The sequence below is a fragment of the Protopterus annectens genome, chromosome 5.part1 (genome assembly GCF_019279795.1).
Source record: "Protopterus annectens isolate FY-2018-M chromosome 5.part1, PAN1.0, whole genome shotgun sequence".
NCBI lineage: Eukaryota > Metazoa > Chordata > Ceratodontiformes > Protopteridae > Protopterus > Protopterus annectens.
In genome coordinates this window covers 708404064-708421734 of record NC_056736.1, presented here as the reverse complement: position 1 = coordinate 708421734, position 17671 = coordinate 708404064, and the positions used below count along the sequence as shown (strand labels likewise).

Below are 17671 nucleotides of genomic sequence, written 5' to 3'. Positions count from 1 at the left end.
TGGATTAGCATGTGTCTTGTATAATCACGGTACTTGTGACTTACATTTGTCTAGTTTATGATCTATTATTGTGTTTAACTATATTACCAGCTAGATGGGTCCAAATAATGTACTATACCTCTGAGAAAAAAAAAATGTACAACCTAAGAGGCATAAGGGTTGCCGAATCAAGAAATTCTTTTGGTTTCAAATTCCTTACAAAACAAAAACTCTAGCTTGCATACCCTTACCAAACTTGTATCTTAATCATCCCTTTTATATTTCTAATACAATAAATTAATACAATTCAACAGATTTATTTTCTTCTTTCTAATCCTTCTATTGTAATTATATTAAATGTACTTGTTGCAGACAGCAGATATCACCAGGCAGTAGCCCAATGTGATGAAGAAAATGTGCCTGCTTCCTTTGTACCACTTCAGTATCGTTTCACAGTGTCATATCATATCATCTGTTAGAATAATGATCCCCCAATAATTCTGTTACTCAATACCACATTCTGGACACCTGCAAATGAAAGGGTAGCCTTACCACTTCCACACAAAAAAATCTCTCAGAACAAAAGGAATAAAACATAGAATAAAGATGAAAATATTATAACATTCTATCCTAGCAAATTCTTCTGGCCTAAATTCAGTCAATGGATGGTGCACACTGAACAGAATTTTTGTTAAAAAGCTTTATTTGTTTAACAGAAATATTACCACTGACATAACAGACAGTTTAAAGTAGTCAGGACACCCTGCTTTCATCCTCAGCCTACTACCTTTAATCCTCTGTTCTCTGTCAGACTCAGTTTTAGAGCCGAAAGTCAGTCTAAGGTCTTTCTAAATTACAACACTGCAGGAAAAAGAAATAAAACAGATGTGATTTGCTCTTCCCAAAGTAAATGCCTGAATGGGAAGGTTGTCTCTGGACTTGTATAACTTCTAAGAGAATAATATATATGGATATGTTGTTGCTGAATGGTAATTCTGGCATTTTCCTAAGTGATACACAGCTTTTTTCTAGCAACAAGTATAAATAATTTAACTATGGATGCCTGTGGTTCACTACTTCCAACAATGCCTCTTCTACCCACCCTATATACAGCATCAATAGCTGTTTTTATTTTATCAGGTTCAGCATTAAAGACTGTTTGTAACAGAGGATTGTGATCTCACTTTCCCATGACACCTAAATCCTTAGGTTATACTTTCCGGATCTGAGGTCTAAGACTCTCCTTATATACTCCCTTTATTTTAGTTTCTTAACTATGCCAGAGTGTGTTCCATGAATTACAAGTGTTCTCATTTTATTCTCTTAAGTCAGTTCATGAAACTGTGTAAACATTTGTCATGGTACATCTTGAGTTCCTTAATATCACCTGTTACTATTTGGAACTGTTTTACGTACTCAGTTCTGTTACCTAGCTTAGCTAGTAATGTACCAACACAAGGCGTGTCTGATGAGAAAGGTTTGTATTTGTCTGACTTACCTCAGTTCCTCCATGAAGTAAATGATTTGGAGTTAAGAGTTAGAGATAAACTCTTGCACTCTTTCAACAAGAGAATTAATATCGCCAATCAGAAACAGTTCTTTCATCAGACATAGTGGTCTCAGGTGGCAAAATATCATGCGCGCTTCTTTTTCTGGTTTATCAGGTTTGCACTTTCACATAGTGGAGGCATGATTTCCTTAGTAAATGACCATAGCTTTTGAGTAATAAAAAAAGGTCACAAATCTTTGTCCTTCTGATAGAATGTAAACTCTCACGGGAATGAATGACCCACCTGTACATCTTTATCACCTCAGTCTCTTATTAAGAGTATTCTCTGATTCAACTGAAAATATGTCAACATGGTTTGTTTTCATTTATATAAATGTATGATTGCCTATGTCATAAGTGATAATTCAGTAAAGATGTTTTTTGTTTAAAAAAATATTCTCTGATTGGGGCTTGTTATGAGGAACAGAAGACACATTACACCCCTTTTCCAAATTATAACAATTACAGTAATTAGGCCCCATCTCGAAGCAAAAAAAATAAAATAAAATAAAGCTTGACCTGAATTTTTTGCTGTTTTTTCTATACATACTAATTCCTTCACTCAGAAACATATGCTTTGTGCACAGTTAAATACAATAGAGAAAGCAATGGTTCAAGTTTTTCAGTCACAAAAATATATATTGCATCCTTTAAGAACACAGCAGTTATGAGTCAAAAGCTGTTAGCAGTTGACCCAGTTTGCCAGATGACTTTTTCAATACTTACTATTACCTTAACTCAGGAACACAGATTTTATGCAGAGTTTACATGAAATAAACAACACCCCAGTTTAACTTATTCTTCTGTCTTGTTCTATAGTCACAAAAGACAGAGTTCAGTGTCATTTTTCTTACAGCATCCCATCAGTCCTTGCAGATTATGTACACACTTGTTAAGTTAATAAAAGACTCCAGCAACAAATGGGTATCTAATAATGGAATTGTTTTCTGCATGACTGCTAAGAAAACAAGCAGAAAAACAAAGACACCATCCAAACGACTGCTACCTTTGTGCTACAATTCAGACAGACAGTGTTAAGCACAGTATCTTAATAACTCCAGAAGTTTTATAATATGGCAACTCTAACCACAAAAAAATTAAAACTGGAGGATTGTGATATTTCAAGCACCTCCAAAGTACTTGTGCGGCTTTACTCTTAAAACCCCCCTGCCAATACTGATGGCAGAAGCAAATATTTTTTGATGAACAAAATTTTCTTCCTGAACTCAGTTTAAAAATTAACTTATGTTGCTATTTTATAGACTGTTAAACACCAAAGAAAGGGGTCTATATTACAAATAAGAAAGCTCTAAACAGTGAGTACATCTACATCGACACATAAAGGTCGATGTACAAAAAGAGCAAAATACGTAATCGGTGAAAATGAAAATGCTGAACGTATTTCGTCAACCAACAGCACCATGCAGGTAAGCTCAAACTAAATTAAATTAACACCCCCCCACACTTAAATATACCAAGTCCAAGAAAGCATTACAGTGGGGAAAAGGATATATTTCCTCATCCCCATGATCGCCCTGCTGGCCAAGTAAATATGTTCAGCATTTTCATTTTCGCCGATTACATATTTTGCTCTTTTTATACATTGACCTTTAAGTGTCGATGTAGATGTATTCACTGTTTTGAGCTTTCGTATTTATAATACAGACCCCAAAGAAAGTTAGCCATTCAATAAGTGGTTAAGGTTGTAAAACTGTACAGTACCTTTTTAACTGGGGGCTAATCTGACGTGTTAGTGTGATATCCCTAAACACTAAGTGTGCAATGATTCTACTTGTATTTTTAACAGTTGCCATCTTGGGAGTTTAGCAGACAGAAAAAAAGCAATGATATACAAACCATATGAGGGGCAATTTAAGCACCATATGGTCCACGAAATAGCTTTAATGCACAAATAACAGTGTTTTCTTTTCACAGGCAAGTTACCAAGTGGGCTAATAAATTATAGCATTATGGGGTATCTTGCTGCATTGGTATTGACTGTTTAAAGTCCATTACTGCTTATTAGACTACATAGCAGGAGATACAAGTTCTTGCTTCATCAGCCCAGCCTGCATTAATGTCTCCTCTTTGGATTAGCATATCATTAGAAGCAGTGATGTCTAACACTTCAATTCCCATGTCTCCACCCCCCTTTAGTGCAATCTTATTGAATGCCTTAGGAAGGCCAATATAAACTGCATGCACTGGCAGTCCATCTTGTGGTTGGACTCTTGCCTTTTCAAAGGCCACCATAACACTGAAAAGGCAAGAACTCTCAAGAGCAAACCCATAACCCGCCTGGTTCCCATCTAATAGAAGGAGGTTTCCAGTGAGATTTTGCGTAAGCTCCAGTATTACTGTCTTTATTAATACTGTTCAAACACAAATACAGTAGTTTGGACAAACTGCAACACTGAATTCAACTTTGGAAGCTAATAGTTAAAAATGGTTAGACTTTTTACATTGCTTGCATAGCATGCCTCACTAAACTTCTTATTACAGGTAGACCTCCAAAAATCAATGCATTCAAACATCTTAGAGTGTTACTAGAGCGAATGTTTTCCATTACCCTGCTAACACAAAGACTGACATACTGGTTATGCAAATAAATGCACTGACCATTCTTCTGCAGAAAACATTTTATGTGATCTAGCCCATCTAGCAAATTGTGTAATTTTTTTGATAAAAACACTAATAAATAAACTGCCTAGAGCTATTCTTTACAAAGCATATTACAAATAGTAAGTTACAAAGGTTTTGAAGCTTTTCTCCCTAGTCCTTTGCTGAAAATGTTCTTCTACCCAGCTGGACTTTCCTGCTAATCAAATGTCATTAAATAAATAAATAAATAAACAACAATAGTAAGTGATACAATCACAAGACACACAGCAGAAAATCCCTGGGATTCATACACAGTGCTAATAACTGAGGAGCTTGCTGCTTGAAGCAACTCGTAGGTAAGCTTGCATGCACAAGCACACCTATACAATCACCCACACCTTCACTATAGGTAATAATTAGGGGTCTATATCATAACACTGAAGTTGCAAAACTTCGAATGTTATAATATCAAACCCAAAACCATGAAAGCTAAAAACCCGAAGACTGAGAACAGCAATTTTTTTCCCTGGGAAAAAAATCGCTGTTCCAGCACAAAACAAGAAAACACACAAACACTATAAACTATTGCTGTGCCCTCCACACCCCCCCTACTTAAATATACCAACTCCGAGATCGCACCACAGTGGAGGAAATAGCGAAGCCGTGGAGATGGCCCACCGAATTCTTTCCCTGGGAAAGAATTTGATGTTCTGCGGCTTCGCTGTTGTCAGTCTTCGAGGTTTTGGGTTCGATATTATAACATTCGAGGTTTTGCAACTTCGATGTTATGATATAGACTCGATAATTAGCACTGTGCTATGCATTATTTGATTTTGAATACCAGCTGATGGGTAATACATCATTTCCACAGTAATTAAAATATGAATAAAGAAAGAAACAAAAAAGAAAAATTATTTAAAAATAAGAAGTAAGAGAGATAAAAAGGTAAATCAATACAGAATCTCTTTTTAAATGCTTATAATAGACTGGCTTTTCAGCAACTGAAAATTGCAGGTTTCTGTCTAAGAGAAGAACATTTTAACAAAATGAGGCATAACATACCTTCTGAAACAGGATGATAATCTTCTCCGGACTTTGCAGAACCATCTTTTGTATGGACTCTTACTATAGAAACTTTGGAGGTATCTCCGAGTCGAACAATAGGTATTTTAACAAGTCTGAGTTGTCCTGGCTCTTTTGGCTCACTGACACTAAATTTTGTTTCCCCAAATTTAATGATGGCTTCTGTAATTAGACACACAAAAATAGAAATATAACATGTCTGGTCACAATATTCAGTCAATAAATATAAATGTCTTAATTCAGAGATGCATGCTACTCCTTACTGTCGCCATCATCTTTAATCTTTATCAGGGTCTCATTCTGTTCCCCAATCGATGCTCCAAATGGTGACTCACTTTTTGGAGTACCAAGTACCAAGCGTAACTCTTCATCTTCCTCATGTATTGTATCATTCATGAGTATAAGAACACAAGGCTTCTCAGTTTCTCCTGAAAAAAAAAATGAACATCACCTTACATGTTCACTTTAAAACATATATCAACTGCTTCAGTATATGTCTGTTTTTTATGATAATTTAATGGTCTATAGATTTCTTTAACCATCAGCAAGAGGGTCAGCACTAATCTGGCACTGTGGATTATAACAGAAATCAAAATGGGACTCGGAGCTAAAGCAAAAATGCATAAATAACTTTTAAACAGTACACTCGCAGTTAAGTTTAGTGACTTAGACTACCATAGTCACACTCAAATTTCTCTAGCAGTATAAATAAGTATAAAATGTTGACTGATAAATCAAAATCATCTTATGTAAAAATCATACATATTTACGCAGATTGGCAGGAATCTTCTGTCAAAAAATTAATTGTCTGACAGATTGATCAAGATTTTCTATAAGTATAACTTTAACCTACGCAATAAGCAAAGTACTTTCCTGTCCATCACAGCTGACATACTCTCAACATTCTGTGACCATTGTGAAGGAGAACATATTAATAGCCTGTACTATCAACAGATTCTTGCAGGACTTCATCCAATATTACAAGTCCATGGAGAAGGAAACATAAACACACACACACACACACACACACACACACACACACACACACACACACACACACACACACACACATGCATTCATAGGTTCATAGGTAGGTACTAGGCTATCGGCCCAAGGGCCTAAATAAACCTAGCCAACAAGGTTCCCTGGCTTACGCCACCCAAGAAAGTTATTTTCCTGTGCCACTGTCGAGCAGAGACACAGAAGTGATCCCCGGGGTGTATTTCCTATTTCCCATCCACTCATCAAGATTTTTCTTGAAGAGTGCTAATGAAGAACTTTGCTTGACATAGATGGGTAGCTTGTTCCAGAGTATAGGAAGTCTCTGGGACAGGAATCTATCCCTCCAGCATGTCCTGTTTATTGTGGTGACAAGGTTTAGGTCCCTAGAGCTTGTAGCTTGGAGGGATTGGGATTTCTTTAGGTGTAGCATGTCCAACAGCTCTGGGTTTGACATAGCTTTATATGTTAGGCAGAGATCACCTCAGAGTAGGTAATATTCTATGGAGTAAAGCTTGAGTTTTTTGAGGTGGTCAGTGTAGGGCATTTGTTTGAGGCCAGTAATCCTCTTTGTGAGGTACTTCTGTGGCCTTTCCAGCTGCTGCAGATGTCTTGTGAGGTACTTATATACAAAAGTAAATAAATAAATACAAAGGAGTGACCCTTAGAAAGGTCACAAGGTAGTCAGGGTCAATCCCAAGCTATAGCTCCAGTGGAACTGATGGATTTTTTTACCGAAGCTCTTGAAAGCATGGAACATTTTACTTCTGAATCCTTCGGTGCATTATTAAAAGTTGTACACTTTGGTACCATCTTTTCCAAGCTAGAGCAAGCTACAACAGCCATCTTTCTATATAAGATCATGCCATCTTCTGGAATGTTTAAATGTCTACTATACTATTCCCAACTACTTTCTAAAATTCTGGAAAAAGCAGTATGTAGTAATTTGACTCCTACCACATTTCCTATGATCGTAAAAGCAAGCCAACCGCATGGCTTTCAGAAGCACTGCAGCACATTATCTGCCATCTACTTTTTGATCTCTAACAAATACCTTGAATTATACTGAGAAAGACAAAGTGGCAGGAGTACACCAATATATCACAAAAGCTACTGATTCAGAGAATCAGCACAGACTGTCACTGTTCAGTGAGCTTTAGGGTCAAAAAAATGAAACCTGACAAATATTGTGAGAGAAAAAGACTAGTTTCTTAACATACATTTCTGGAAAGTTATTTTAAAATACATATGTTTATATAATTTATTTCCACCAGTACCTGCTGACCATCAAGTATTCCCTTGATTAGGCATTATGCTGCCCAAGGGAGTTGTCATCCAGCCAGTCATAAGGGTGTTTTGTGCTCCTGCTGACATCCTGGCATTGAGTATTTTTTCTTTTTTTATGGCTTAACCCTGTCCCTGATTTAAACATGCCACATTACTTTAACAAAAAATGTAATGTCAGGACATCTACTGACCACCCTTCCCTGTATTGAACTGATCCCCTGTATCGAAGTGAACCTCAGTTGCTATTTAAACTTCCTTTGAGCCGTGCATTTTAAGCACTATCAGGTGACACGCATCATCCAACAGCTGGTGCAGTTTTATGTGTATGACTAGCCCACATATCTCACCAATAATGCCAATACTTGTGTGGCTTTTAGCACTAATGCAGCTCAGCTCACTCTTATGTCTAGTGACATGATCAGGAAGGTATACTACAGATTTCTTCTATCCTTAGGTTTACTGGTAATCACACAAAAGTCAGAAAGCAAACATTAAACTCCTTGGTCACATGGCTCATTAAATTACCATGGAAAGTAACCCACATTTGAAAGGACACCCACTAGAAAATACCTCTCAACCAAAGCATACAGTAAAAGTCAATGGGATTCTATAAATATAAAAATAATGTGTATAGTCTTCAAGTCAAACAAGTTGACACTATCTTTTGTTATGACTCTACTCTTCCTAATGCATTGGCATTAGCTAACAAACGTTTTCTTTAGTCTGTTTGCAGTATGACAAATACTTCCAAGCTGCTATACTCAAAAATAATGAATGCAAACTTTTTTTGAAAAAGTAGCAAAGCAGCAACTGACCTAACTCATTTTATGGTTTAACTTGCTATTTATTCACCATCTCCTGTTCAATTCTACCTTCCCATGACACATTTATTGTTCTGAAAGACTTGCAAAACAGTCAAACTCAGATGACTACAGACTACCAGAAGCATTTTTGAAGTTTTCACGTCTGCAGCAGTCCACAGTCACTCTCTGAGAAGTGGGTAACTTATCCAAAATGGGGGGGGGGGTGAACACTGGACTAGGTTGAAGAAAGGAAGGTAACATACAGAGCTGCAGCTAGAGCAGGGCAAAAGAGGTACTGACCTGGCTACATGGTTTTTGGGGGGTGCGATCATCAAAGCTTGTGCTGATGGTGTGGGAGTGCAGTGCTGACATTGTTTTATGAAGCAGTGAGAACATGACATGGCACTTCTGGAATGAATGCTAATATTCCACTTCTGGTCAAGCCTGAAATGCAAAAGTACTCAGTGTGTGGTGAGAACATAAGATTATATATATATTTTTTTCCTTTTCAACATTCAGTTGAAGGGAGTTCCAGTTTGGGGAACTGCACGGGGTACTTGATGACTTAGATATGGATCTGGTAGCATCATTTGCCATTTACAGCTCATAAAAATCATACTGCTTGCAGTTAGCAATAGCAGGGACAGAAGCAAATTAGTGTACAGGTACATGGGGAGCAAGCTTACCACTTAATGGACATCAAGAAAAGTGGTTACAGATGTGCAGTTAAATGTTGAAGGTGTTTGCAATTGCCTAAATGTCAATCTAGGGTGTAGTTATGAAGACAAACTGATTAATCTTCTGGAACAACTTATTATACAGATGTGAGAGATTTTGTCTGAGATATCCATTCCTTTTGATGGCAATAGCAGTATTAATGTTTAGTATGCACTTAAATGCAGATATTTTTCCCACTGCTTTGCACTCAAGGTAAAGATATTCAAATGGAAGAGACATACCCTGAAGACTAGGCAAATATTTATTTATTTCACAATTTGTTTACCAGGTTAGTTCTACTGAAGGGATCTGGAAGCAAACAAAAAATGCATTTTATATATATATATATATATATATATATATATATATATATATATATATATATATATATATATATATATATATATATATATGACGAAAAACCACATACATAACACTGATAATTAAAAGTAACATTAAGTAAATCATACATACATGGTAAAAATACAGGAGAAGTGGAACATTTACAATGATATCAGCATAGAAGCAGATTAAAAAACATGCATAAGGACACTGAAAGTATACATCTGACTCCAAACAATCAATAAAATATGTAATTAGCCATGAATATCAAACTGCAGAAATGAGCACTGAGATCAGACTAGTGGAGACAGCTGGTGAAAAATGAGTTGATGCACACGAGGCTGAAAGTGTACAGTTTGTGTATGAAATTATTATGCAGGGCAGACTGATGGGAGGTAAAATATTCATGCTACGTCACATTTAAGGCAGCTTGGGTGAACTGATGGTGGCCTTGATGGCGTTCTTCAAAGCTTTAAAGTCAGTGATTTGTCTTACATTGTGTGGTAACGAGTTCCAGCTGTGTGACAGAAATATAGATGATGAAGATAACCGTTAAGTAATCTCTCCAAAATGGAGGAAATGACTGTCGGTGTTTCAGTTCTTGCATAGCACTTTATCTGGGTACTAACATAATCTGTAATCTCTCTAATAATAAAAGGAATTAGGCCCAACTGGTTCATGTATGAAGTAAACCACCATCAATTGTGTCTAATGCACTAGAAAAATGCATTCACCTGTAACCCAAGGTCTATTGCACTGGAAGTCACCTCCTAAAAGCATAGGTACTCCATAACTGTAGAATTAGCCATCCGTTATCTGTGTTCATCACTTTGGCTGCTGGACATAATGAATGAGAAGCTTGTGATTCTCTGGATCACTGATTAGGTTCACTGACTGTACCTTCGCCTCATGTAAAGGAATAATATTTGCTCTTTTTTGAAACATCTGGCATCTGTTAAATAGCAGACATCACATTTGAAAGCATTTTCACCTGTCAACTGAAATCAGCATGCATGCTAGGAAATCTGAGTGGTTTTAAGGACTTCAGACAGACAACAACTACCAGGGGGAGGTAGTGCAGCATCTATTTAGGGCTCCAGTCTCTTGCACCAATGTAGATAGCAGTACTGTGTCAGAGAAAAATAATGTTAGAGTTTTTAATAATTTAGTTCTATTCACCTATAAAAAGCTTGAACACTGACTACTTCTTGCCTAGTACTGTGAAATTAATTGGGAGAGTCTTCTTTAATTTACTTGAAAGATGTGAATAGTGGTTTTTGCCTCTGCATACAGCTACTCACTGAAACATTATTCTGAATTTACCCACAAGGAATTGTAATTGAATTAATATAAATACTACCCTTTCCCCAAGAAAAGAAAGATATTACTAGTGCTAAAGCCACAAAACTCACTTAAGTCAAGCGAATGGTTTCCTCAGCTATACCAGCATTCATACATTAACAGCATAATTATCTAACTATGTCTCACTGTATTACACCCAGTCAGTATTTTTTTTTGTATTAAAACTCACATGAAGGAGGGCCAATAAGTACCTGTGTTCTCTAAAGCCAACATACTTTGGGCAGACTGCTGTATAGCAGGGATTAATGCACCACAATTTTTTCTTCCTGGCCCACCTCAGACTATCAGGCCTCCTTTTCCCCCATGCCACTCCACTGACCATTCATCTGAGCCTCCAGCTTATTCATTCCCATCAGGGTGATAGTCAAGCACTGGAAGTCTTGCAGTAATCTGTGGTGGGACTGCAAGTTTTGTCTTTTAGCCCTCATTTCCCCACACGTGCTCTGTAGATTGTAGATGCTCTTGGAATTATGAGTTCAGTGGGCACTGCACAGATAGCCTCTTGCTTTTCTGGATGATGTAGGGCGCTCAGATGCCCTAACCCCCCCCCCAAGAAACTGCCCCCATTGTCTCCCTGGTCTCCATTAAAGTGTTGGAATGCACATGCATTCCTGGGGATGCACTCCACTCACCCACTCTGGGGAAATTAAGAAGAGTCAGCTTTTTATTCATTTTATGTGTGCTGGCTATTCCATGGCCAGTACTGATCCCAGGTCATCTGGGTTACAGTCAATGCTCAATTCATTTACACCATGGACTTAAAAAAGGCACCACACATTTTGCTAAGATGTATTGGTTTCATACAAGAATAGTCTACATTCTGAAAACATTTGCTTGTATGTTGAGGCCTTGCATTTATTTACTTTATTTACAAATATTTTGTCGATCAGGTTATCCACCGGGATCATTACCTGATGACTCACATCATTACCTGGTGACTCACATCATCACTTAGTGACCCACATCATTACCTGGTGACTCACATCATTACCTGGTGACTCACATCATCACTTAGTGACCCACATCATTACCTGGTGACTCACATCATTACCTGGTGACCCACATCATTACCTGGTGACTCACATCATTACCTGGTGACTCACATCATCACTTAGTGACCCACATCATTACCTGGTGACCCACATCATTACCTGTTGACTCACATCATTACTTGGTGACCCACATCATTACCTGGTGACCCACATCATTACCTGGTGCAGTTTTCCTCCTTCATGGTGGTAGTTCAGGTTGTAAACTGTTTGAAAGTTCACTCCTTAAACTACACCTTTAGGCAAAGTAAATTCATTGCAAACAAAGGCAAAAAATCTTAAAAGATGTGGGAGTGTGATCATTCTTCACCCCTGAAGGGGAAGTGACACTGAAGATAATCCTTAAAAGTACAGGACAGGGGTACAGGGGCACAGGCCTTTGCATAGGTTTATGGGAAGCTTTGCTCTGCTCCTGATATAAAACAAAGTTGTGAAATGGAATTCTTGTCATTATTTTTTATCAAAATAACATTTCAACATTTGTTTTTCACACAAGTGTTTGGTAACTATTAGCAGCAATTATTAAGCAAAACATTTAGACTTGCCTTCATATCAGACACTGGCACTTTTTTCTCATACTATCAAACATAACATTTTTTTTTGTTTTCTTTTCACCTATTGCCTATTGACCATCAACCCTTCCGTGGCTAGCTAGCCCATTTGTTCCCCCTTCACTAGGGGAGAAATCTGATCAAAACAAGCCATTATTAAAGCTGCAGTCAAGGCTTACATTTTACAGGCCCTAACCACCTGTGCATGACCAAATTCTCCTATGGGTTGGCATGAGGCAGGCCATGCATACATAATCAAATGGCCTTGCTCTCCTTGTCCAAAGCACTGCCATTTGATCAGCAGTCACCATCGGAGATTCTACTATGATAAATGTCGAGGTACAAGCCCTGTCGCCTCCCCACAAAGAGAGATAATTTGGTTTAACCATAACATTGCTTTCCTTTCCTGTGCCTATTCCAACAGGTTCCTCAGATGATATGGAACTCAAGTCCCCTGGGTCATACACAGGGCTCTGTTGCTCTATGCCAACAGAGATATACACCAAAGACAAATAAAATGCAGTGCATGTGTACTGTGACATAATATAGAGCCATTTCTTAGGATTCACTTTAATGGATTAATACTGATTATGTATTTAACTTGCCATTTTGTGCATTGTAATTTAATCTCAAGTGATGGTTGTATTCCTTCATGAATGTTTACTACTAGAAACAGTAGTTATTTCAGAAGTGTTTGGATACTTTATGACTTTTCTGAACTAATTTCTATGTACTTTTTACACAAAGTTAATGCCATCATGGCTTACCTGCTGCCAATTTTCTGCCTCTCTGCCTGCCTGTCTGTCTGTCACTGCAACATCAAAAATTCACTTCTGCTTAAAAAGAGTTTGAGATTTTGGTATACGAAAAGATGGGGGAGGGGTATAGGCAACAGGAAATATGACTTGACATATAGCTCAGATTATAGGCCTCTGCAGTAGACAGCATAGTTGATCTGTGGTATAATAAAACGCTGCAGATCACATAATAAACTAGGAATCTAATCTCAAGTAGTGAAATGATAGAAAATGCATAAACAGCAGTTACAATATTGTCATTAGAATTCCATCGAACTTACAGTCTGCAAAGAACCCTGTATGGTAACAACGTAACAAATTATCACACCATTTCTCTCACTCGATCTCTCTCTGTGTGGCTTTTCTCAATGTAGTACACCACAAAAGTAAAATATTGTTTCAGGACCTCTAACAGAAACTGGCAATTGGCCCACTGACATATAAATACAGCAGTCTGTCTTAGTATGGCTTCATAACTATTTTTTTTTTAATTGACAACTCACCAGGCAGGAATGTGATGATTGAACTGTCAGTGTTTGGCCTCTCTTCAAAGTCCATCATGACTTGAGCAGAGCCTTGACGAGTGTAGCAACGCACTGTAGATCTGAACCTGATATCGCCACTCCTGTATACCATGGCAGTAATTCGCCCATCATTTTCATCCCCTACATATACAGGCTCTTTGAACTGTACCTTTGGCACTGAAGAAAGTAAACAAGTAATTAACACCTAGAGGTAATGGCTGCCCCATGAAATCAGAATAACACATGAGACATAGCTTTGGGAACTTCTGTAGAAATACTTATCACTCAAAACTCGAGATGGATTTTTACATTTCGTCAACAGCATTTACAGACATACAGGTGAGCACTTTGTACCAGCAGTATCAGAAAATAATAAAATCACTATGAATGCATTTCATTAAATCTGCTATAAGCATAAGTACACAATACTGAATCTTTTTCTATGGTGTCTGCAGTCTGTGCATTGTAGTTATATGATGTATTTAATAAAGAGCAGAGGTAATATTAATCAGTGAAACAACCAATCCTAATAATTGCAGTATCATGCACAAAACAGACGTATCAAATGTAACACATCAGAATAAGCATGCTAAAAATAAAATGATGAGGAACATTCACTCCTTCCTTCCTTCATTCTGGTTTTACCTGTTGAGCTGGGGTCTATCTTGGCAATCAGCATAACTACTCATGCTACAAGTAGTTACCTACAGCTTACCTTTGGAATGCGAAAGGAAGGTGAATCACATGGTAAAACCATATGCAAATGCAGGCAGGACAAGCAGACTGAAGGACCGGGCACTACACACACATGAATATTTTTCCATAGTTCTTACAGATGCATAAATTCATAGATATTCCAAGGCCACTGCATCTCATGAACATTCTCGCCTTGCAAGTACCCTCCCTCAGGCCATAGCTCTTTTCTCCAGGAAGGCCATACCAGTCAATCCTGGAGTAAATTTGTGGATATGCATTTGGTTATCAAGTTTATGTTTAAAGGAAGATACTCAGTCTCACTGCCTAATATGCAGGGGAAGTTTATTCCAGAGGTTAAGGAGATACGGGTTTACAAACCTGTCCATTCACCATGCTTTATTTACCTGTTGATGAAGATTCAGGTCCTTGGTCCAATATCACTGGGGATATTGGATTCATGGAGATACAGGAGGTCAAGGACAATCTGGTCTCCAATGGTGCAGTAAGTGAGACAGAGATCTCCTCTCAAAAGTCTGAGTAATGGGATAGAGCTTTCAGCCTCTCTTGTTATCTCAGGGACTTAATGCTTGTTATCTTTTTGGTTAAGAGTCTTTGAGGTCTTTCTGACTGTTTGATATGTTTAGTGAGATACATTCCTAGCTAGCTTGAGCAAACCTATCTGAGTATAAAGGAGTGATGACTTCTTTAGACCTTGATGATATTCCTTTGGTAATTAGCCAGACAACATTAAATAATTTCCTGGCAACCATTGTCACATGATGATCACAAGGCAGGAACTATCATCCCATGTACCTAGGTCCTTCAGTATATTTTTGTTTTGTTGATGTGCATTGTGCAGACATTATGATGAAGGGAGGGTTTGTTTACCACATTTTTTAGCATTTAGTTTCAGCCCATTTTTAGTACACCAATAGTTTACTGGGGAGAGTTAATTTTGGAGGATTAGGGTGTCAGAGTGGTACTAAACAACAACCCTCCAGTTTGCAATGATCTGCAGACTTTGTTAGCTAGAGGTTCTGGTTTTGTGCTGGGAAATCTGAGAAGTTAAGTGTGAAAAGGAGAGGCCAGAGCACTGAAATATGAGGGACACTGCTGGTCATGTTCAAGCTTTATGATGATTGTGTGTGTGTGCACGTGTGTGCTCATGTGTGTGTGTGTCTGTGTGCTCGAGTGTGTGTGTGTGTGTGTGTGTGTGTGTGTGTGTGTGTGTGTATGTGTGTTTGTGTCTGTGTCTGTGTGTATGTGTGTGTGTGTGTGTGTGTGTGTGTGTGTGTGTGTGTGTGAGTCTGTGTGTGTGTGTGTATGTGTGTGTGCTCGTGTGTGTGTGTGTGTGTGTGCTTGTGTGTGTGTGTGTGTATGTGTGTGTGTGTATGAGTGTGTGTGTGTGTTTGTGTGTGTGTGCGTGTGTTGTGTCTGTGAGTGTGTGTGTCTGTGTCTGTGTGCTCGTGTGTGTGTTTGTGTGTGTGTGTGTGTGTGTGTGTGTGTGTGTGTGTGTGTGTGTGTGTGTGTGTGTGTTCGTGTGTGTGAGTTTTCAGCTAATTACCATATATGTGCCCATTTTTAAAGTATTTTTACATGATAATAGCATGGAGAATGATGTTGAATGCTTTGGTCAGGTCAAGATAGACTGTATGGACTACATGGCTGGCATATACAACTTCTGTAACCTTTTAAAATAGTTTAATAGATTAAATGGAATGAACTAGCCTTCACAAAGTCAGACTGTTGTAAATCAAGTCTAACAATATTCTTGATATCACACTTTATGAAATTAGTTATAATATACTCCATAGCTTTGCAGATAGGGCTGGTAAGGCTGCTAGGATTATTATTACATGGATCTGTCATAAGGTCACAATCATAGAGGTCATCATCGGGGACAAGGCTAGTAGCTAAACTTATGTTAAACAGGTTGAAGAGGGGGTCTGCAAAGGCATGTTTAATGTAACTAGTTAAGCAACTAAGTACATTGTCAGGTTCCATGAAGGAAATATTTTTGCTTTTGATAAGCAATTTCAGTTAATGATCTTTAGAAATAATTGGGGGAGTAAGGGATTCAAATATTCTGGGGCTTTAAATATAAGTTTCAGGCATAAAGTTGGCACTAAATTTGTTCCCAAGGAGACTGGCAATGTCAGTTGCATCACAATGGGATCCACCATTATGAATAAGTTCTGAGCAATCTAGACTACTGTTTTTTTTTTTTTTTTTTTTTTTTAATTTAGCTAAAGAAGGATTTATAATTAGCTTTGGCTTTAGAGGGCAGCCTAAGTTCATGGGCTCCTTTAGTGAACCAGATACTGTTCTTCAGTTATTTGTAATGTTTTTGATTATAACCTTCAGAACACAGGTTTCTGATCACTAAATTAATTAAGGAGTTTACTTCTTTTATTGTGTGGTTTATTTAAGCAGTGAACCACCATTGTAGTTTGTGTTTGGATTTCTCATTTTTACTTGATTCTGGTTGGTGCTGTTAGCACTATACATTCTTCTAAATGAGCTCAGAATTCCTTAGTGAAATGTACTGCTGTATTATGGTCAGGGTTAATGCAGTCATAAGAGGATTTTAATATTATACAACATAGTAGGTTGAGGTTTAGTGTATTTGTAATCCTTATACTCAGTGGGGTTTGCTGTAGAAGCATTTGGAATTTAAAGGAATGGGACACAAGTTTATGATCATACTTCACTGGCAAGGAGATACCAGAGGAGTAGTGAAAGAGGCAGCCATATTGTTAAGAACTGGGTCAAAAATACTATGCCCTCTAGTAGGTTTATTTACTAGATGCTTAAGGAAATTTTGGTTTATTAAGTCTTGGAATTTTGGGGCATATCCTAAATTGAAGGTGTATAATTCTTCCAGTTTATTTAAGTGAAATTTAAGCAACCTAAAAGCAAGGTACATTTTGCTAATAGGGAGATCATTTAGAACATTGAATAATTGTACAGGGTTATCAGGGGACAAAGAAGCTAAGCAATTAGTTGATAATTAATTCTATCCATAGCTCCATAAGTTCAGTTTTTGAGTCACTAGGGATCTGACTGTTGGTAATATGTTAACTGGTATACATGGCGAATCCACTAAAGTTGGCATTGGATCTGAAGGCATGAAAACAACAGTAAATTGGTATTAATTGAGTGTTCTCCCTACATTTAAATTTATCTTCAGTAACTATGCAAAAATGGATGGTTTCCAAATGCAGGTTTGCCTCAAGATCAAGCTATTTATTGTTTACACTTCTGGCATTAAGTAGTGCCACCTTAATGTGGTTCTGTTTCGAGACCGATATGCTAGTAAGATTGGAATGTCC

General features: G+C 37.6%; 1 protein-coding gene across 1 annotated transcript in view; it reads right to left on the bottom strand.

Annotated features, from left to right (window-relative positions):
• The window catches only part of FREM2 (FRAS1 related extracellular matrix 2), a 1424491-nt gene that overhangs the window by 281730 nt on the left and 1125090 nt on the right, over positions 1-17671 (bottom strand). The window contains exons 9-11 of the mRNA XM_044073334.1: positions 13623-13820; positions 5476-5640; positions 5192-5374 (exon numbers count right to left, since the gene is read on the bottom strand). Of these exons, the coding sequence (XP_043929269.1) occupies positions 5192-5374; positions 5476-5640; positions 13623-13820 (546 nt within the window). The remainder of the gene's footprint in view (positions 1-5191; positions 5375-5475; positions 5641-13622; positions 13821-17671) is intronic.